Source organism: Glycine max, chromosome 19, assembly GCF_000004515.6.
Source record: "Glycine max cultivar Williams 82 chromosome 19, Glycine_max_v4.0, whole genome shotgun sequence".
In the NCBI taxonomy this organism is placed as follows: domain Eukaryota; kingdom Viridiplantae; phylum Streptophyta; class Magnoliopsida; order Fabales; family Fabaceae; genus Glycine; species Glycine max.
In genome coordinates this window covers 44,985,346-45,006,390 of record NC_038255.2, presented here as the reverse complement: position 1 = coordinate 45,006,390, position 21,045 = coordinate 44,985,346, and the positions used below count along the sequence as shown (strand labels likewise).

Sequence of the window (21,045 nt, the reverse complement as noted above, 5' to 3'; positions counted from 1 at the left end):
TTGATTCTTTAAAACTCATACATGGACTTCTACAACACTCAAAACTTTCATGTTGCTTATAGACAAGAATAATGAGAAGTGCTCTAAGGAATTAAAAATAATATATATGATAAAAATTATAAAATTAAATATTATAAATAAAAATATATTACAAAAATTCCTTGAATATTACACTGCATTCTTCTGTTAAAATGCTTCTTTGACACTCCCTACACTAACACTTGATTGTGTTAATTTTGAGTGAAAGGTAAAAAATACCCCTCAATTTTGAGTGAAACTTCGTGAGTCCAAATCCAGTAACTAACCAAAGAAAAAACGTAAAACATTACATTGTTCAATATATTGTCTTAATGCTTGAAAAGTTGGAAGAAATGAGTAAATAATAGATAATAATTAATTTCATACTTAAAAGTGTATATGCAAAGTCAAACCCAAAAGTATTCATAACTTCATGAAAATATCAAACTTCCCCTGCTGATACCTTGCAAAAGACAGCTACATTTTTTTTACACTAATGTAATGAAGCAAGGATGTCATTCAATACAAAAAGCCAGTTTCTGAACACCTTCAATATTTTTCTCCATAAAATCATTTAATAAAGAAATATGTAATTTTTTATTTAAAAAAAGAAACAAACTTTAGTCACGTGATGAAGTCAATTTATTTTCCCTTTCATCGTTAGTTTCTTACAGAAATTATCACAACACATAAAAGAATGGAAATATGTTCACATACAAGCGGCTCAAATCAATCCTTATGAAGTTTACTATATTGTTGTTTATAAAGAAATACGCAAAGAAAGAGACAGGGAAGCGAAGAGCACCAAATATTTAAAATACCTTGGCTATCTATTAGTACTTGGACACCATCAATTTTTAATATAAATTATTAAAACAAATAATGAAATGTGCAAAAATCTCCTCCGCGATGTAGTTTCTAGTGTGACTAATATACAACAATTTACACGATCATAACATAAATGTACATTTCAAAGAAAAACTAAGAAATCGATGGTCTATTTCAAGCTTTACAACAAAACAAAAGAATGGATAAGTACGGAAGAGGCGATTGCTAACACAACACTGTACACGAACATCAAAGGGATCTCTTCCAATATCCGGGTGACTTTCACATGACAAATATGCGGAGCAGCACCCTAGTCCACTCGACCATTCCCAAAAGGCAGTGCTTCAAGCGCATAGCTAATCATGATTTTGGTATATATTCCAGAATTGTTGCTAGTTTTTCGTAGACTCCACATCATGGTTCCGTGATGTTGATTCTAACCGATCGAGTTCAACAGCTCTCCATGAGCATAAATGGGAGGATTTCAGCAACAAGCCCAGAGCAGCAGAACTTGTTGCTCTAACAACAGCATCAGGTGATCGACTCAATTTTCCCACCAGCATACCGAAGACCTAAAAGAAGATACAGACAAATATGGTGAAACTTCGGTTTTAGCTGAAACGCCAAAAAATTCCAAGCACATCCTGGAAATACCTGTGAATGATAAACAGCTAAAATATGCTGATTGTCAGATAGAGAAAGCATGCTGCTGCAGAAGTATATAGCATTTGCCTGAATTATGGGCCATGGTGCGTCAAAAGCCTGCCTCATCAAGAAAGCAAACAACTAATTTTCAAGACCTTAGATTTAAACAGAAGGAAAAATGATCCACAAAGTATTGGGTTCAGAAAGTAGTAAAAAAAATTTACACAGATAGTAAATGAAAATTAAACTCTTCTAGAGAAAAATCACTTTTGAAAAAATTCAAATGCTGTCTCATTAAGACTCGAGTTTTGGCTATAAAATCATCATTACACAAAAAATAAGTTAATCCCAACAAACATAATCTTAATTTCAGTCAGTAAAAATATCATGACTAATTGTGTTATAACAAAGTTTAAATAACAACCTGTACTGTTGATGCCATATAACTATCAACTCTAGAGGGAAGATGCTGAGTAAATTGCTTTGCAATGTCTCGGAGAAAGTCCTCATAATCACTTCTAAAAACACAAAAGAAGCCAGTTATCATATTTTCCCATAGGAAATTCTTCAAAATTCTTGCATAACTAGACAATTTTACGATCTGTCAAATCATACCGATGATCAGAAAGGAAACTGTGTGTGTTTAGTACAGCAAGCATTCCTTCAATTTCCATCAATGGGCAAACTTGTTTCAGGGTATTCTATCGGTCAGTATGTTTCAAAAAGAAAGCATTTATCATGTTAGACATTTATTTACAAATCTCCAATTCAAGAAAGTTCAAGATGATAGTTGATTACCCGACAGGCTAATCGGACACTAAAATCTTCATCATGAAGATGCAAGACCAGGCGAGGAACAGCAGCATGTACCTTTTAAAAACAATCATATTGACATGGAATGAGCTTGCTGAAATATTAAGAAAAGCTAATATATGACAATCACCAGTTCAGTTGGCCTACTGTGCCATCAAAAGGTTCACCAAAATAATGAAAAGACATATCCCTTGGAATACTCCATGATAAACTAGCCAACTTGAAGATATTACGAAGAATATGTGTTTTTTATTTGCATATACTGACACTGGTTATATAACAAGATACATGTATAATGTACCTACTAAAAGGCATAGATTATTACATTAGGGTCTACATTAACATTTTGTTTTCCTTCATTTTGATTCATGTGTTCACTGATAGTTGATGAAGTATTTCACTAGATTCTGAAGTTTCCAAGTTGAACATTCCAAATCTGGTTATTGGGTAAAGAAAAAACTATCTTTAAAATGGAATATGTAGATAAGAGTGAAATTCTGTATTTGGAGATTAGTTGAGGAGATGGAGATGTCTGGGCATTGAAGCTTGCTCGGGGCTTTAGCATGGATAAGTCTACAAATCAATGGTTGGCAGAAAAAAGACACAAATAGTCTATTGACTACAAGTTTAAATGTGGCCACTTTTTTATCCCATGCTATTACCAAATTGACTACATTTTTTAAAGAGTAAAATATGTTTTTGGTCCCTCGTTTTATCTTGATTTCTGTTATTAGTCCCTCATAAATTGTTCTGTTTAGTCCCTAATGTTAATTTCAATTGTTAAGTGATAACGTGACAAACATAAATTGCACTGAAAAATTTTCTGTTTAAGTTTCTTGCTGTTTTTTAACTGCTGCAAATTTTCTAGCAGACTAAAACCACCAGAAATGTTACACAAAAAAAAAAAATCAAAACCCTGAAACCACTGAAAATGTTTTAGAGTCAACATTAGACTGCCAGAAAATTTGTAGTTTAAAAGCCATCAGAAACTTAAACATAAAATTAACACACAATTTATGCTCTCCATGTCATCACTTAACATTTGAAATTAAAAGTCAGGGACTAAAAACAATAAAAAAATTATGAGGGTTAAAAACAGAAATCAAAATAAAACAAGGGACTAAAAGCATATTTTACCCTTTTTTAAATTAACCAAACTGGAAATCACAAAATGAGCATATAGTGGTAAAATTGTTATAAGCTAGTTATGTCACCTAATAATAAGCAACCAAAAATGGAAAATAACAAATAATTGCAAATAGTAAGCCCCCAAGGAAAAGTTTCCTTATTAAAATATAAATGTCTTTTTCTGTTCTCATCTACAAATACCCATTATTGACAAACATCCATTATATATTAGCTTTACTGGTAACAGATTGAACCTACCTATTTACTTGAGTCCATAATTTTTTATTTTAAAAAAAAGGAGGAAAGAAGATAAAGTACAACTACATTCAGAGTTAGCAATATACCTGCTCGACAAATGCCTCACTTAGTACCCCAATTCCATATTTGCTTAGCGCCCCAAATACTGCAAAAGAAGTGGCTCGCATCTTTGCATTCATGCTTGTCTGTTTTTTAACAAGTAGTAAGAATATCCCAAGATTAATTAATAGAAAGTTCTCTATTCTTTTATAGAAACAGAAAGTATATTAATATTAGTAATATGAAGGGAGAATAAAACATCCATAGGAAATTATAAAAGCAAGAAGAAAGTATCTTTAAGTTATATAATACACAAATACGGATATATGAATTCCTACTTTTGATAAAGACATAGTGCTAAACAAGGATATACTACCCTCTTCTTGTTAACATTTATAGACTTAGTGTTAAACAAGGAAAAGAGATAAGACAACACAATTTAATAAAAGATATGATGTTCAATATTTTAACTAAAGGCGCTTATATTTACTAAATTACCTCCGACAGGGCTTTTTGTATTAACAGAGGGTAGTATAAATAGGATAAACAGCAGATGTACATTTCATATGTAGTCATAGTCTGGTTCCTATTCAGACTGTGTTTGTCTGACTATGGAACCATTTGTATGGCTTCCCTACCCATGTATTAAGTACCTCTGGTACTTCAATTATTTATATATATATATATATATATATATATATATATTTGCTGATAAAAAAAAAAATTTACTAAATTAATGTCAAATACTAGTAGTACACTATTACAAGGTCAGGCCCATTAACAATATGACTAGCAACCTAATAAAGCAAAAATCAATAAAGATATTCTATGACAATCTAACTATATTCATAATACTCTCTAGCACTCACCACAAACCACAGCTATCCGTTAGGATCCAATTGAAAGGTATGGGTCTTGAGTCCCACATTGGAAATAGGGGATTCTTATGTGAGATTTGTAAGGCATTGAGCTCTCCAACTACAATGGCTAGCTTTTGTGATGTGGTTCTCCCAATGCTCTTATCAATCGGTATCAAAGCTTTCGACTGCGTCTCAGCTACAAATGACGGATGGTGACTTCAGCATTGCTATGTTAAAAAATTAGTGCACAGCCAGCTTGCGTGGATGCCAAGGAAGCGGAGCACGGTGTGATGTTAGAATCCAATTGCAAGGTATGGAACTTGAGTCTCACATTGGAAGTATGGGGTTCTAGTGGGGGATTTACAAGGCATTTGGCTCTCCAACTACAATGGCTACCATTTGTGAAGTAGTTCTCCTAAGGTTCTTATCACTTTCTTAAGCTTTAGCTTGTTACAAACCTATAAACAAAAGATAAATAACACAATGCATCTATCTTAACACCAAACTATCCCCAAGAGAAGAGAAACTCAAATATAAGTGCTTTCTTCTTTTTACTAAATCTTGTAAATAACAGTAACACATTGTAATTAATACTTTGATGAATATATGATTGTAAGTATGTTGAGTGTTAATTGACTGAAGCAAAGTTCTTCAATATTTTCAATATTTCTAAGTTCTTCAATAGTTTCAAGGTGATATTAGGGCTTGGTTCAGTTCAGTCCCACTTCTGCTTAGAGTCTCCAGGTTCTGCTCTCTAGTCTTAGCTTCATTCAGACTCTAATCACTACAATGACTAGACCTGAAATCAGCTGTGCAGTCAAAAAAGCCTGCCAACTTAAAGAATGCTTGAAGGCTGTCAAACAAATCTTAAGGTACTTTCAAGCTCAAGGCACTCTCAACCATGAGTTATGGTTGCAAAAAGAAAATCTGACCCAAGCAGCCCAGCTTGTAGCATTCAGTACTGCTGATGGTACCTTAAGATTTTGCCCCAAATCTGGTCTGCTGGTGTTATAGGAGCATAAGCTCAACCTCTACTGATTCTCATACCACACTAGCTTCTAATAAACATTAAGAACCCAAATAAATAAAATCAAAATGATTCATAGAAGAGAAAATTTACATACTTGAAGATTTCGAAGCCGTATTGAAAGATTAAGCAGAATGGGCTCAACTGCATCATCAGGTGAAGAATTGAGAATCTACACAGAGCCAAAACATAAAGTAACTAACTGAATTTAGAATGGATGAAAAGGTAAACACAATCAAACAGGAGGTAAAGAACCTCACCATCAGTAAGCATGATACAGCAGTTAATTGTACAGATTCATCTAAATCATCTAGTAGAGCTAATATAACACCCAAGACTTGAGCCGTATACTTCAGAATATGAATCAATGGGATCTGCAATTTCAAATATGGTAATGATGATTTAAAAGAGAAGCATAAAAGTGTATAGAGATATACTACCTAGAATTGAAAATCTAACTGATAACATGACACAATTCAATGATCATATCAGATGCACAATTATCATATACATGCAATACTTTTCAATGAATATTAGAGTATGGTAAGAGATGCAGTTACTCAACTGCAATCTCGGGTAGAAAGTAAGCAGTTTGGTTAGTTATGACAGTTGTCATAGAGACAGCAGTTGAGCTGTTACGTTATTTATAGATTATAGATTCCGCTGTCTCTATGACAGCGGTCATAACTAACCTAACAGCTTACTTACTACCTGAGATTGCAGTTGAGTAACTGCATCTCTTACAATATAATATTGAATAAGCTTATGAACAATGAAAGTAATTTTGTAATTTGTTTGGCATACAATAGTCTATAGAAACTTTTTCACAAGTTAATACTTTGAATAAAAAGTTAATCCTCATCTCAACAGAAATGCCCAGAAAGATAAGTGAGTAGATGATTGGAAAGCAATCAAGCAGATTCTTTAGATAGGAAAATCAATTTGAAAAAAGAGCAGATAATTGGCAAGCAATCAAGCTTTCAAACAGTTAAATTCATGTTGAAATAATTACAATTGAAAATAAAGAAACCATGGTTACATGAGTCATGACAAAATATCATAGGATGAAACCCAAGACCTGTACTAATCCTCGCAAACATAATCGCCGAACAGTTGAAGACTCATCCGATACATGCCGACATAAAACCTCAACCATTTGCTCCAAAAGTGAACCAAGTCCACCACTGTATAATTGAAAATGGGAATGAATATGAACTTCAACTAAGGAGTCGGAATATATAAAAAAAGAAAACTCGTGGTTAATTATTATGATGCAAACACAATAAACTGCAATATCTAATGATTCGAAGTTAAAAAGTGAAACATTGTCAATGAATGACTCTTCTAAAAGCTTGAAGGATCAAGCGAAGGCTCAAAAATGGTTTTACTTTATATTTCTAATGCATCCCCTCAAGTTGCTTTACCATATGCAAAAATTTAATTTAATTATGAAAAATGGAACTGTCAAGGATCAAAACTCCTAACTAGTTGGTTGTGGAAAATGGAAACATAAAAAACCAAAGCTATGCTTGTTTTAGTGTTGGAAGTACTCCAATCGGCCATTTGGAGGAAGGTAAAATTTTCTTTCAGAAATAATTGCACTCACTGTAACACGTAAGATTTCTATCATCTCTAAAAATATAAAAGGCAAAACAAACACCCCAAAACCTTAAACTATTAGGCAGAGGACCAGGTATGATTTTATATTTTTAACCCAAAAACAAAACAAAAGAAGATCGCCCATGAAGTCAATGGCATGTAATTCAATAAGTAAAAGTAATTGGTTATGGACATACAAATGTAGACCTAGTACCTAGTACCTAGTACCAAGTATACAACAACCAATCCTTTTTACTACTAGCTGGGGTTGGCTACATCCTACATGGATCAAACAATGCCAGTGTTCTATAGTCCATCATGTATTGTCCATGGACAAACCATTGACCACATATTCCCTCTCTCAGCTCTTTAACTAAGAGTATATCATTTTCAAAAAGCATGTGTCATGGCACCAACTCTTGAACATGCTTAGTAAGCACGCCAAAGACCAAGGTAAGCAGATTGGGACTCGGATTTGATCCTCAATCCCTAGTATAGGAACAACAATCACTTTTAGAAAATTATTCCATCCCATTAATATGAAAAATGAAGCCTGGTAGTATATGTTAAAGACAAACATGACAAGTTTCTGCAAAAACATCCAATACTTGGGACCCTTTGGTTTAAGGAAAACAGCTTTTAAGAGTTTTTTCCCATCCCATAAGCAAATAATTTTTAATTTCTGAAAAAGCATTAAAATAGATTATTTTTTAATTTTTATTTTCAAAAGACTTGCATAAAGTAAAATTTAAAAAATACATTTTTGAATTAAAAAGGCATGCTTTCTTCAAAAAGATAAAGCAAATGAGCCATTAATAAAATATTGCAGCATCATTGGGAGGCAACTTATTCAAAGTGTCATTCTATACACACCTATATCGAACAAATTCTGACAATGCAGCAGCTGCAGCTTCCCTTTGATATTTCTGGGGTCGATCCAATGAGTTTTGAAAAAATAGACAAATATTTTGTACCTATGTTTCCAACAAGACAAGAAAGTTTGTCAAAATTTTCATGAGAACACAATTATTTCTTGCCAACATGCTTAGGAGCAATCATGTTGACACTTTACACAGCACAATGTTTTTGACTAAATAGCTCTCAAGGAAAGCAATTGATCCCTGATGGTACACCTTTCTATCAAATGATAAAGCAGAAGTTCAAATGCAAGATATATTCTTAAACTAAAATAGCAATGCAATCACTTCTTGTGGTAAGACAGATTCTTTCATGCATGTATTTTATTCCATAGTTCAAATATCATTTAATTCATTATTTGTATTGGAAAAGAGTAGGGAGGTGACCGGGTGGAGCTAAAAATAAGCAACCTATAAATAAAGAGATGAGACATTGAATTACAAATTAACATCAAACTAACATACCACTTTATTTATGATAATGGTGATTTAAACAATCAGTTAAAATAATCATTGTATTTCAGTCATACCAAAATAACCTATCCAAACCCAATGTAAGTAAAAACTTATTTTTGAAAATTATTGCATTACATTCCATTGGTAAAATGCTCCATTATACCGCAAACTTTCCACATACAAAGACCTAATCTTTTCTCATAAAAGCACAAACTGAATTAAAGGAAATCTTCATGGCTAGTGAGCAGGCCACTACTCAATGACATCAAACAGCCTGTTTCACACATTCCTGGTAATTGAGACTTATCAAATATAAACACAGAAATATTGGCATACAAATGCCTACACAATTAATTGATATAAAAGCCAAAAAGTTAAAAGTTAAAACATAAAAGCTTAAGCTTATAAGAGAATATCCAAATGTGGTTCTGATTCATATCTCCAACATGCATACCCTGTTAGGAGATTCGAGGGGTACACCTGTGGACCACGAGCCACCACATAAGGAGACCTGACACCACACTCTAACCCAAAACCTTAAGGCTCAGGTTTATGGGTCTTCTCCTCACTTATATGGTGCTCAACCTTTCCACTTCTACCCGATGTGGGACTTCACCTCACACTTGTAACCCAACACATCTCCCCCTCAAGTGTGAGTCTCTTCCACATGGTAGTCTCTCCCTCGAGCGGAAGTCTTTATCATCCACGAGTATAGTCATGGCCACCTGCGGTACTTGCCCTGCCCGCTAGCCATTCTGGCCACCTCACTTCACCTGCGGGGCACGCTGTGCCGCTAGCCATTTTGGCTACCTGCGGTACTTGCATACTCGTCTGAGCCGGTCACCAACTTGAACCATCGGCTCTGATACCAATTGTTGGGGAGATTCGAGGGGTACACCTGTGGACCACGAGCCACCACATAAGGAGACCTGACACCACACTCTAACCCAAAACCTTAAGGCTCAGGTTTATGGGTCTTCTCCTCACTTATATGGTGCTCAACCTTTCCACTTCTACCCGATGTGGGACTTCACCTCACACTTGTAACCCAACACATCTCCCCTTCAAGTGTGAGTCTCTTCCACATGGTAGTCTCCCCCTCGAGCGGAAGTCTTTATCATCCATGAGTATAGCCATGGCCACCTGCGGTACTTGCCCTGCCCACTAGCCATTCTGGCCACCCCGCTTCACCTGCGGGGCACGCTGTGCCGCTAGCCATTCTGACCACCTGCGGTACTTGCATACTCGTCTGAGTCGGTCACCAACTTGAACCATCGGCTCTGATACCAATTGTTGGGGAGATTCGAGGGGTATACCTGTGGACCACGAGCCACCACTTAAGGAGACCACGAGTATAGTCATGGCCACCTGCGGTACTTGCCCTGCCCGCTAGCCATTCTGGCCACCTCACTTCACCTGCGGGGCACGCTGTGCCGCTAGCCATTTTGGCTACCTGCGGTACTTGCATACTCGTCTGAGCCGGTCACCAACTTGAACCATCGGCTCTGATACCAATTGTTGGGGAGATTCGAGGGGTACACCTGTGGACCACGAGCCACCACATAAGGAGACCTGACACCACACTCTAACCCAAAACCTTAAGGCTCAGGTTTATGGGTCTTCTCCTCACTTATATGGTGCTCAACCTTTCCACTTCTACCCGATGTGGGACTTCACCTCACACTTGTAACCCAACACATCTCCCCTTCAAGTGTGAGTCTCTTCCACATGGTAGTCTCCCCCTCGAGCGGAAGTCTTTATCATCCATGAGTATAGCCATGGCCACCTGCGGTACTTGCCCTGCCCACTAGCCATTCTGGCCACCCCGCTTCACCTGCGGGGCACGCTGTGCCGCTAGCCATTCTGACCACCTGCGGTACTTGCATACTCGTCTGAGTCGGTCACCAACTTGAACCATCGGCTCTGATACCAATTGTTGGGGAGATTCGAGGGGTATACCTGTGGACCACGAGCCACCACTTAAGGAGACCTGACACCACACTCTAACCCAAAACCTTAAGGCTCAGGTTTATGGGTCTTCTCCTCACTTATATGGTGCTCAACCTTTCCACTTCTACTCGATGTGGGACTTCACCTCACACTTGTAACCCAACATACCCCCTAATGCAATAGAGGCAGTGAGGATTGAACTCCTAATCAGTTGATCAAAGAGATTATGATTTAAGATACAATGTCAATAACTTAATCATCCTAAAACTAATAGCTTTGAACTGTCAAAGAATTTCCAGAAATGGATTTGATTTACATCTCCAACTTCAACACCAACAACAAAAGCTACTCCAATATTCTAGTAGCATTTTCTTTCGGTCATAAAATTATGAACTCATCTGGATATATAAATTAATGCATTAACTAGTTGTTGAACTATATTTCAAATCATATTACCTCTTTTGGTCGCTTTATAGATATGCAGCCTGCTATGTCTCCAATGAGACTAATCCACCTCTCATTTTCCAATAGTTCTCCATCTCTAGCTAAAATCTGAATAAAGGAATATTTTTATATTAATTTGCTTACAAGACCATATCTTACATCCATAAAATGGAGCAATTTTCAAACGTTTGTCTACCTTGCCCATCTCTAGGTCACCAACGCATTCACAGAATGCCTGAAATGCAGTAAGAAGATTCCTGCACAAGAACATGAAAGTGGATTATACATAGAATCCACAAGTGCAGTTGTGTACATATTTATGTGTAATTGTTCACAACTTTTATGTTCACTTATAAATACAGCTCTGACTTCAGTTTCCTCGGTATCTTCATCCCCTAAAGACACCAACTAAATCATATGACTAAAATAACATGTCCTAGAAAAAGAATGGTGGGTCAGAATGTAAAAACTCACATTGGGGATTTACTTACAGATTTAAATATCTCCCTAATTTCCCTTGAAAACTATCCAAAAATAACATTAACAGTACATTTCAAAACATACTATTTTTTAAATTATCTTCAACATTTAAATTTTACAGTGTTTTTTATACATAAAACAAAAAATAAAATAAAGACATATCTTACTTGCAGCACAAACATAGATGCCAACATGCAAGTAATAGTGCTAGACTCTCACCTCAATGGTTCATGCTGACCAGAATAGGTTAAACCATGACAGCTTCCAAGTTGCAGTGTAAGCTCAGAAAGAACAGAAGCATAGTTTTGTTCAACGGCCCTTTTTCCAACTTTTCCCCCACCTCTGCATCAAATAATGGTTTGTGAAATTGTTGGATGATTTATGTATCTTAAATACAAAAAGCATAACTGATAACACAGACCTGAAGAAAGCGGTAAGAGCAAAAATTGCAGCTTGCAGTTTGCCATCTTCTGTATGACTGTCAACCTGGCTATCCTCAAGTCTCTCCACATCACCTTTAAGGATAGGAATCTGGCTAAGAACAGATATCACATGTTCTAGAAACAAAACTGACAGTACCATGTGCTGAGAAAATGCCTGGAAAAAATTGTACTCTATAAATCAATTAATTTGTAAAAAAAACAAAACAAAAACACAAAAAACTTCAAATGGGAGTACAGATGACAACATGAAACTCATTTTATAATGGTATTTAAAGAACAGGGATGTTAATCAGAAATAAAAGTGCAAAAACTAAAATCATTTGTGTCATCACCTAATAGCTTAAGCTTTTGGGATTGTTTGTTCATAACGTAATATAAATTAAAGCCTCTATGACCAAGTGGTCTAGAGTTCAATTCATCTTTCACCCATTTTTTCAATAGAAGGTTGAATTTAAACATTATGTAGGTGAGCCTATGCCTTGCCCATGTTTCAAGCCCAAAGGACTCTTCCATTAGTGGGGCATGCTAGAGATGTAATATAAAATCATTCATGTTCCTTCACAGCTTAAACTTACGAGATAATTGGTTGTTGATAAGAATTAACAAAGAACAAAAGAATGGTAAGTAGGAAGAGATTGAACTGGAAACTCATAACAAAGATACTCTTTTGTACAATCAACCTATCCCACCAAGTTGGTTTGTCTACATTGATCAGTCAGTGCTCTAGGTTTTATAAAAAAATTAAACGTTTTCAATAAAACCAATTACAAAAGGGTATTTTTCAATGGATTCTTCTATTGTTTTCTTAGGTATAGATTATTACAAACTGGATTATGAAACACCACCATCAAACTCAATGTTTAATAGCATTTATACATGTTCTCAAAATTGCACGCTTACACTTACTGCAAGTTGCAACCAAGGAAGTACAGTTACTTACAAGTTGCAATTACTATTTTTCTACCATTCTAATCATTTCTATAGGCAAATAAATTGAAGATCAAAACTGAACAGGGAACAATCCGTACAATGGTGAGGTAAAGAAGTTCTTACTGAAAACAATGACAAACTTACATAGAATGCATCCTGCATTGGCCATCCCCCACGTAACCTAGATATATCCTTTGTGATTGTATCCCTTCCAGCAGCAGCCAGGACTTCATCAAAAACAGTTCTTGGGCTAGTGTTTTCAGCCAAAGAAGAAATCTTTTTCACAAGTAAAGGATGAATTTGCCTGAGGTAAACAGGTTGATAACAGCATATAAAAAAAAGCTGATGCATCCCAGTACCCAGAGGCTCCTCGCTAAGTGAATGTATGGAGGGGACACTGTATGCAGCTTTACCCTTGCATATGCAAAGAGGCTGTTTCTAGATTCAAACCCATGACCAACCGGTCGCCAAGGCATAACTTTACCATCAGGGCTCGCCCTCTAATAAGATAACAACATGTACTGAACACACACACACACACACACACAACACACACGAGAGAGAGGGAAAAACAATATTTCTGCAATATTATAAACAATTGTGTTGATTCCAACAAGTTAAAATTATGACAAAAGACGGTCAATGACATATATCAACTTTAAACATTAGAATATTAAAAGGATACAGCTCCAAGAGTTTCCACACGCAAATGTTTGTCAGTTGCATGCACAGTGGCAGAAATCAATGATTGGGTTGTCCTATAGGCAAAAAATGTAATTCCATCATAACTTATGCTCAAATTTTACCGGCTCAAAAGATGATATATGATGATATCAACAAAGTTGGTTTTTCAAGTAACAATATTGGTATATAAACTATGCTTTAAACCTTGAGATATCAATCTCAGTCAATTCTCTCCCTCTCTTCGTAACAAATTCAACAACAGCTTGAATAGCCCCTTCAGCTGACTGCTTGATCTTATCACATATAGCCACTGAGCAACCATGCAGTGTAGCAACCAGCTGTACATGATTGCCAAGACAGTTATTAATTATAACTTAGATACGATACACACACACACACACAGAATCAAAGACACTTGCCTCCTCCTTTGTCAACAGAATGCAGAGAGAGGAAACAATCCTGTTGAAAACTTCTGATGGATCAATTGAAGTATCCTGGATATATATATATATATATATATATATATATATATATATATATATATATATACACATGAAAACCAAGATCTTCAGTCTCATTTTTTTTTCCTTTGCAACTATAAAATACAATAAAGTTGGAAAAAGAAGAACAACAAGCAAGGTAGTGAAACAAGGTGATCAGTGAACTTACATTCCTCAATATGGCTATAACATCCTCAAGAGAAGATAATGCGCTGTATGACAATTCTATATCTTCAGCAGATATAGATGAACCAGCAGGTCTTGGAAGTGAAAGAGAGATGCTGAAGAGTAGATCAAGAATCTGCACAAAAAACAATTAATTGGACTATTTAAGAACAAGTCAGCCATGTCCTCTCTATAGAATTGAATACTAGAGAACATGCACTTTATAAAATATAGACCATATTATATTCCAGAAGCTATACAAGGACTTAAGGAGAGGTTGTGCCTTATAACAGGAACAAGACTTCTCAGATACTACTTACTTGTGCTGATATTTTTCTGACTTCAGAATTTGTGTCTGCACAACGTGGAAGATACATTATTACCCTATCACCCAAGCACAAAGCTTCTCGACTTGGTAATACAAATGCAGCTGGCCGTAGAAAAGAAAAAATATACTTTAGAATACATGAAAGACAAGCAATTCAGAGCTGTCTAATGGAACATATTTACATGGCAGCTTTGAAAAATTCCCATATAGAGTTCGGTCCATTTGCTTGTTATGTGCACAACTCCCACGACAGCCCAGTGCACAATACCCACTGACACAAATCATCCGAAACTTTAGAAGCATCTCATGGACAGCAAGACAGCCTCTTTTCCTCTGATACTCAACAGGAGAACAGACAAATTGATCAATTTGCCTCAAGATAAGCATTAGCAGCTCTGCTCGACTTCTTCCATCTTCTCCACTAAATATTATTAAAAATAAAAAAGTAACTCTAAATACACAGGACAATCTAATATGTGTGAAACAAACTTTTTAATGGGATATATTGAGTGACAGGTGCAGTTAAAAAAAGAGAGATGAAAGACGAAGATATCATGTTTATAATGCGTAAAATGCAGTGCCGATATAAGGGAATATTCATTACTCGCAGTGCTTTCTTTTTTTGTTTTCTATTCGTTAACTGATATTCTAACCACTGCAGTTAGTAGTTAGACTGTTATCAGTTGAGAGTCTAGTTAGTTAGTGTCTATCAGCTTTGTAACAGCTGGGTTAGTTGACAGTTAGGTTAGTTGGTAGTTATCCAACTATATATTCATCCTTGTAATCAGTTTATGGTTGGGTTGAATAATATCAGTTTCTCAATCTCAATCTTCTCTCTCTCTTTCTCTTTTTCTCTTGCAAATTCTCTCAATCCTTTTAGCCAACAACAAATTACAAGTGATAGCCAGGATGCAATTAAAACAGATCTAACAAAAGAGCAACATTTTTTTCTATATCAAAAATAATCATTTGGGAGGCACAATGATGCAGAGTACAAGAAAACAATAAAGTTAAACAATCTTCAAAAGGACAGGTAACTTAAACAAACCAGAAACTTAAGCAGAATAAATAACATGAAGTCTTTTACTTAAATTACCCAGTGAGAAGAATTGCACATAAAAGAGTAATCAAGTTGTCTATAAGGGGATTGACAACATCAACAGGATCATTTGGTATAGCAAAGAACCCCAACGTAGCCTGTCAAATTCATCAGGAAACTCAGATGGCTAAAAGGTTGAATTATATATAAATCAAATGAAATGCCCATACCTTCATTACATGGCTTCTAGTTTCAACTGTTAGCTTTGGTTCCACAGAGACCAAAGTAGTGCAGGCACTTATAGCAAGGGCCTAATTAAAATGAAGCACATTAGAAAACTCAAATACTCTCAAGCATAAATTAACAAGTGACTTCACCTTGGGCCTAGCACAGTTTTATATACCTGAGTACGCAAAAGATCATTGTAATCAGCAAAACCATCTTCATCATCCCGGCCCATCAAAGTTAAAATATAATCAAGCAGTTGGTCCCTTCTTTTCAATGGAAATGGCGAGCCACTTTCAGCAGCATTAATGACAGCATTACCTGCAATATCAGAATTACATCATGCTCACAAAATTAATGGAACAAAATCAGCCATCATATATATTCCTTAAACAAACAAAGCATGAATTGCATGATTTCTTAAACTATAGTATGTGGGGAAAAATAAACACAACTTTCACAAAATGTTCATTCTCTAAAGTTGGTTTCATAGCAATCCATTTTTAGCATAAAATTTTCAAAGAAGTGACAAGAAAAACACATAAGTGCTGATGACAACATTATTGGGCAGAAGTAACAAAATGAAAGGAATAACATGAAAATCAATGATAGTTAAATTCGGAAAAGATAATTATAAACCTAGTAAATCAATTGCGGTGATGACAGCTTGCTTTGCTTTGGGGAGACGCACATGAAGAAGCCGAGAGAGCATGTTGGTGCCCTGCCCATTAATGACACCATCAAATCAACTTTGCCTAACTACAAACATAAGCAAATAACCAAAATAACACATTTACAGGAAAGGAGATACCCAACCTACACTTGTTTTACTATTTTGTAGCTTTCATGCATATAAGGATATTTCTTTTCTGTATTCAGATTATTTTCTAGTAAATAGGATCAGATTTCCTGATTTTGTGCTGGAAATCCAGCTATATTCAGTTTAAATAAGTCTGTAATTCATCTTTTTTCTTTTTTGTAATGAGAATCATTATTCTACAAGCATTAGTCTTTCTATTACTTGTGTTCAATCTATTGTCAACTAAGGGCAAAATCATATATATGGGATTTGCTAATGTACACACTTGCTTTTTAGTATGAGTGTGTTAGCAAGCTACACCATTGGAGTACTTAAAGAGAATCTCTAGTTATAGCTTACTAACGCACTCATATTAAAAAACAAGTGTGTAACGTTAGCAAATCCTACAAGCATTTGCTAACGTACACATACCTATTTTTAGTATGAGAGTGTTAGCAAGCTACACCATTGGTGTATTTTAAGACAATATCTAACTATAACTTGCTAACGTACTCATACTAAAAAACAAGTGTGTACCTTAGCAAACCCTTGTATATATATACACCTACTCGGTGTGCAATAACCCAACAATATACAAACTGACTTCGTAAGAAACTACTCATTATTAATAAACCTGTTTTCATCAATGGAAAAACTGTAATAATATATAAACTGTTATTAGCCTCTTTTTGAAAGCTGATGTTTAAAAAAATACCTCAAAACAATTTTTTTTCTTTTATTGTTCATAAAAGCTCTTTCTGTATTTGATAAATTAAGGCTGCATTTAAACAGAAAACTCCAAACACAGCAATTTTTATTCCCTTGGTATCTGGTAAGAAATAAAGCAACACAACAAAGTAAAGATTGTTGTATAACTACCGAGTCAAAAGCAGAGAAAAAAGATGACCTACAACAAGGGCATTTATTCTGGCTTCAATAACTGTTGATGGGGCATACTTTGCAGCATATCCATACATTAGTGCCAAAGCAGCATGTATGTCATCAGACTCTTCTGTTCTGAAACTATCAGAGAACAATGACAGTATCCTGCAACAAATGAAAGCTACAAACAGATCACACAAAGTCTGAATCTAATTAAATCTTAGAAAAGGAAAAGGAAAAAAAGCATCCAAAGGGTAAGTTAAGGAACTGTTGTACAGAGAAAAATCCAAGTCCCTCATTGGCTAGAGATAAGACCAAGAAAAAGTATATAAGTGAGGGACAACCCTCACCCTATGAGCTAGCTTTTGGGGTTGAGTTAAGCTCAAACCCACATTCTAAGATGGTGTCAGAACCTATCCTAAATCCATTAACGGGCCACCCACCATATTATCTACGCACCAAGCCCAAAAGTGCTAGGCGTGAGGGGATGTATTAGGAAAAATCCAAGTCCCACATTGGCTAAAGATAAGGCCAAGAAAGAGTATATAAGTGAGGCGCAACCCTCACCCTATAACTCAACCCCAAAACCTAGCTCGGGTGAGGATTGCGCCCCACTTATATATTCTATCTTTGTCTTATCTCTAGCCAATATGGGACTTGGGTTTTTCCCAATATGTTGCAATGTTCTAATGCAAACTAAGTTAATGTTCAATGAAAGGAAATAAAGATCTCTCTTTAAACTGATGACATGTTCTGATGCAAACCTATTGTTCAACCAAAGGAAATATATATGAACAAACAAATAAGACAAATTCTGAATCTAATTGCATCTCAGAAAGGAAAAGAAAAGAAACATTTTAAGAACACCTGAAGGAAGGATAGGTAAGAGACTCAAGGCAATAAGGGACAGAATGGGGATTTGGCAGTATATGAAAGCAAGGGAAAAACATATGGGAGAAATGCATAAAGAGAAGGAAACAGATTGGGTATTGGGTGATGTGCATCAAGTAAAGATTTTTATCCTCTTAGCATTCTGTATTTTCCTTTTTCGGCTAAAGAGGATCAATGCAAATTGATATCCTCTGTTTCTGGAGTCCATTTAAATTAATTTCAGTGACAGAGAAAGTTCCAGTAATACTACGGAGATATACAAGCTTAGTTATCAGTTTGTTAACATATTACACAAGGAGCCACAATTTCGTCAGTTATAAATCAAAAACATACTTAGGGTTTTGACCTTCAATGTGATATTGAACTGCAAACATCGAAAACGTGAAAATAAAAAAAAAAAACATAAAAGGAGACAATGGATGATGAAAATAAATCATGAGTGTGACAATAAGATCAGAACAACATTAAAACTTCATCAAAGAACATTTCAAAAAACACAACAGCATGATACAACATAGCTTGTAAAGTTTATTTATGAACATTCGAACCATAAAGAAAAGAGGGAGCAGATTTAGAAAAAGAGGCAACATAATATGTCCATAAATTATGTTCAATATTCATATGCATCAGCAGGGGCTTATGATATCAGCTGATAAACCAATTCAGAAAGAAAAATGTATGCACTCAATCCTATAAGTCTGGCATAAACCTCTGAAATATGCTTTGTCCAACATTGTCTAAAATATCCTTCAGCTTCTCTAACACTGTATCCAAGTGTGATGCAGCAACCTTTTTAAATAGAAAAAAAGTTAAGCAATAGGAAAAGGAAAATGAATCCAACAAGATTTAAATAAATAAATAAAAGAAGAGGCTAAATTACCAATCCCATTGCTTTTGCCAACCCAAGTCTATTTGTTGGATTTGCAATGTTTGCTTGCTTGTACATCCAATCTATTTTATCACAGACATAAGCTCTGTCGTTAACCTTTTGAAGCAGAATTCCCAAGCACCTGTTCAAGTTCAATATTGCTTTTCACACCCTTTCAAGTCTTAAGTTCAATATGTCCATAAATTATGTTCAATTTTCAGAAAGCAGGCATAGAGAGACATGTATAGACAAAACCAAAATATTCATATCGTACAACTTTATTTTAACAGATAATATGCCATTTACAATATGAATAAATGTTCATTGTTGGATAACATACAAATGAATGTTTAAAGTTATTTGAAATTTGATATACATGGTCAATAAGAAAATATCAAAGAATTTAACTACTGGATTAGTTAATTTCATGTTCTAAATAAAATTATTAAGTGGTGTAAGTGCAAAAATTTGATACTTACTGTTAAGTGATTCTTTCTCATATATACACAGAGAGAGAAAAGGGATCAAATTACACCCCTATATTATATCAATTTTGATGTACATCAATGAGATTTAAACCGTTTTAATAAACATAACATTTCGTAGATATGACCTATATGATAAGAACTTTCAATACAACTTTAAATTAAATCATCCCATAAAGATAGTGTAATAGTTGGTATAACTTATAGTGGTAGATATTCTTAGAATTTGGGTTTAGGCCTAACTCAACCCTACAAAACCAACTTGTAAGACGAGAATTATCCCCCACTTATATACTCTATTTTAGTCATATCAATAGTCAATATGGGATCTCCAACACAATCTCTTCGCGCAAAGGATTGACCATTTCAAGCAGGGACGGACCAAGGGGGCAAGCAAGGGCCTTGATCACCCCTCCCTCAACACCCTTATATATATGAGGAAAAAAAATTTTAAAATATATTAATAGAGGAAAATGAATAAAAAAAAATAAGGTGTTGAGTTGACGTTTGCTTAATTTTCTTTTAGAAGTGGATCTTATCTTTAGGTTTACACAAAAAATTATTAATAAATATTTTTTGAAACTAATTATTTATTAAATAATTATTTATTAGAAGTTAGATATTTAAATAATTGTGTAAAAAAAAATTCCCCTTGATACAATTTTGGATCCATCCCTGATTTCAAGCGTGAAGTTTGCAAGATTGGACATCTGCAAGTGGGGTGGCCTGATAGGGTCAACAACAATTGCTAGGATAGACTTTGATGTCATCTTAGAATTTGGGTTTGAGCACAACTCAATCCTACAAAACTGACATATAAAGTGAGGATTGCTCCCACTTGTATACTCTATTTTAGTCATATCTCTAGTTGATATGGCATCTCCAACACGCTTTGTTTCTACCTTATTTTTCCATATATTAATATAATATAGTTAATTAAATGTACTGAAAGGGGAAAACAAACTTCATGAACTAAAATTTCATGCAAGCTACAGTGTCCAGTAGAAACTAGAAAATATGAAGGAAATTTTGACAATGGAATTTCATCTAATAGAAAATTAGCATCATCCTTTGTCATTGTATAGGAGGTAATAGCAACTTTCAAAAGCACAATTTTGCACGAGTGTAAAGAACTTCAAGATAAATATGTGAGGAGGTATATCTTACAATAACCCTAGCTGAATGGTTCATACCATCAAAATCATGGCATGAGATAGGAGAGGATAAAAAGAACCATTTCCAATGCAACATTAGTTCCCTTGAACATAAACCTAAACCTTTTCAAGTGCGTACAGCCTTACAAGAGCACAGCAAAGGCCCCTAAACATAAGAAGGGGGGAAAAG

General features: G+C 35.0%; 1 protein-coding gene, 1 long non-coding RNA gene and 1 other non-coding gene across 6 annotated transcripts in view; all 3 read right to left on the bottom strand.

The window, feature by feature from the left end:
- Positions 1-872: 872 nt before the first annotated feature.
- LOC100800961 (protein SHOOT GRAVITROPISM 6) overlaps positions 873-21,045 on the bottom strand; it is a 36,109-nt gene continuing 15,936 nt past the window's right edge. For 3 of the 4 annotated variants that reach the window (XM_006604530.4, XM_006604531.4, XM_014771749.2), the window contains 28 exons: positions 19,229-19,358; positions 19,058-19,137; positions 17,487-17,622; positions 16,416-16,497; positions 15,955-16,097; positions 15,782-15,862; positions 15,609-15,709; positions 14,695-14,933; positions 14,505-14,614; positions 14,189-14,320; positions 13,939-14,013; positions 13,724-13,857; positions 13,521-13,593; positions 12,980-13,111; positions 11,884-12,059; positions 11,682-11,804; positions 11,179-11,239; positions 10,995-11,090; positions 8,089-8,189; positions 6,695-6,800; positions 5,877-5,990; positions 5,714-5,788; positions 3,777-3,875; positions 2,290-2,361; positions 2,107-2,192; positions 1,916-2,009; positions 1,501-1,608; positions 873-1,418 (listed from right to left, as the gene is read on the bottom strand). In XM_006604530.4, coding sequence (XP_006604593.1) covers positions 1,239-1,418; positions 1,501-1,608; positions 1,916-2,009; positions 2,107-2,192; positions 2,290-2,361; positions 3,777-3,875; positions 5,714-5,788; positions 5,877-5,990; positions 6,695-6,800; positions 8,089-8,189; positions 10,995-11,090; positions 11,179-11,239; positions 11,682-11,804; positions 11,884-12,059; positions 12,980-13,111; positions 13,521-13,593; positions 13,724-13,857; positions 13,939-14,013; positions 14,189-14,320; positions 14,505-14,614; positions 14,695-14,933; positions 15,609-15,709; positions 15,782-15,862; positions 15,955-16,097; positions 16,416-16,497; positions 17,487-17,622; positions 19,058-19,137; positions 19,229-19,358 — 3,139 coding nt within the window. In that variant the 3' untranslated portion in view covers positions 873-1,238. Of the gene's footprint in view, positions 1,419-1,500; positions 1,609-1,915; positions 2,010-2,106; positions 2,193-2,289; positions 2,362-3,776; positions 3,876-5,713; positions 5,789-5,876; positions 5,991-6,694; positions 6,801-8,088; positions 8,190-10,994; positions 11,091-11,178; positions 11,240-11,681; positions 11,805-11,883; positions 12,060-12,979; positions 13,112-13,520; positions 13,594-13,723; positions 13,858-13,938; positions 14,014-14,188; positions 14,321-14,504; positions 14,615-14,694; positions 14,934-15,608; positions 15,710-15,781; positions 15,863-15,954; positions 16,098-16,415; positions 16,498-17,486; positions 17,623-19,057; positions 19,138-19,228; positions 19,359-21,045 lie in introns of those variants that run through there. The other variant, XR_001386544.3, reaches the window with a different exon arrangement.
- On the bottom strand, positions 8,699-10,984 carry LOC121174123 (uncharacterized). Its single transcript, XR_005889940.1, has 2 exons — positions 10,579-10,984; positions 8,699-9,099 (listed from the first exon to the last, which is right to left on the bottom strand). It is a non-coding gene; the product is annotated as an uncharacterized lncRNA (long non-coding RNA).
- On the bottom strand, positions 17,961-18,118 carry MIR4349 (microRNA MIR4349). The gene has a single exon (NR_048669.1). It is a non-coding gene; the product is annotated as a microRNA MIR4349 (primary transcript).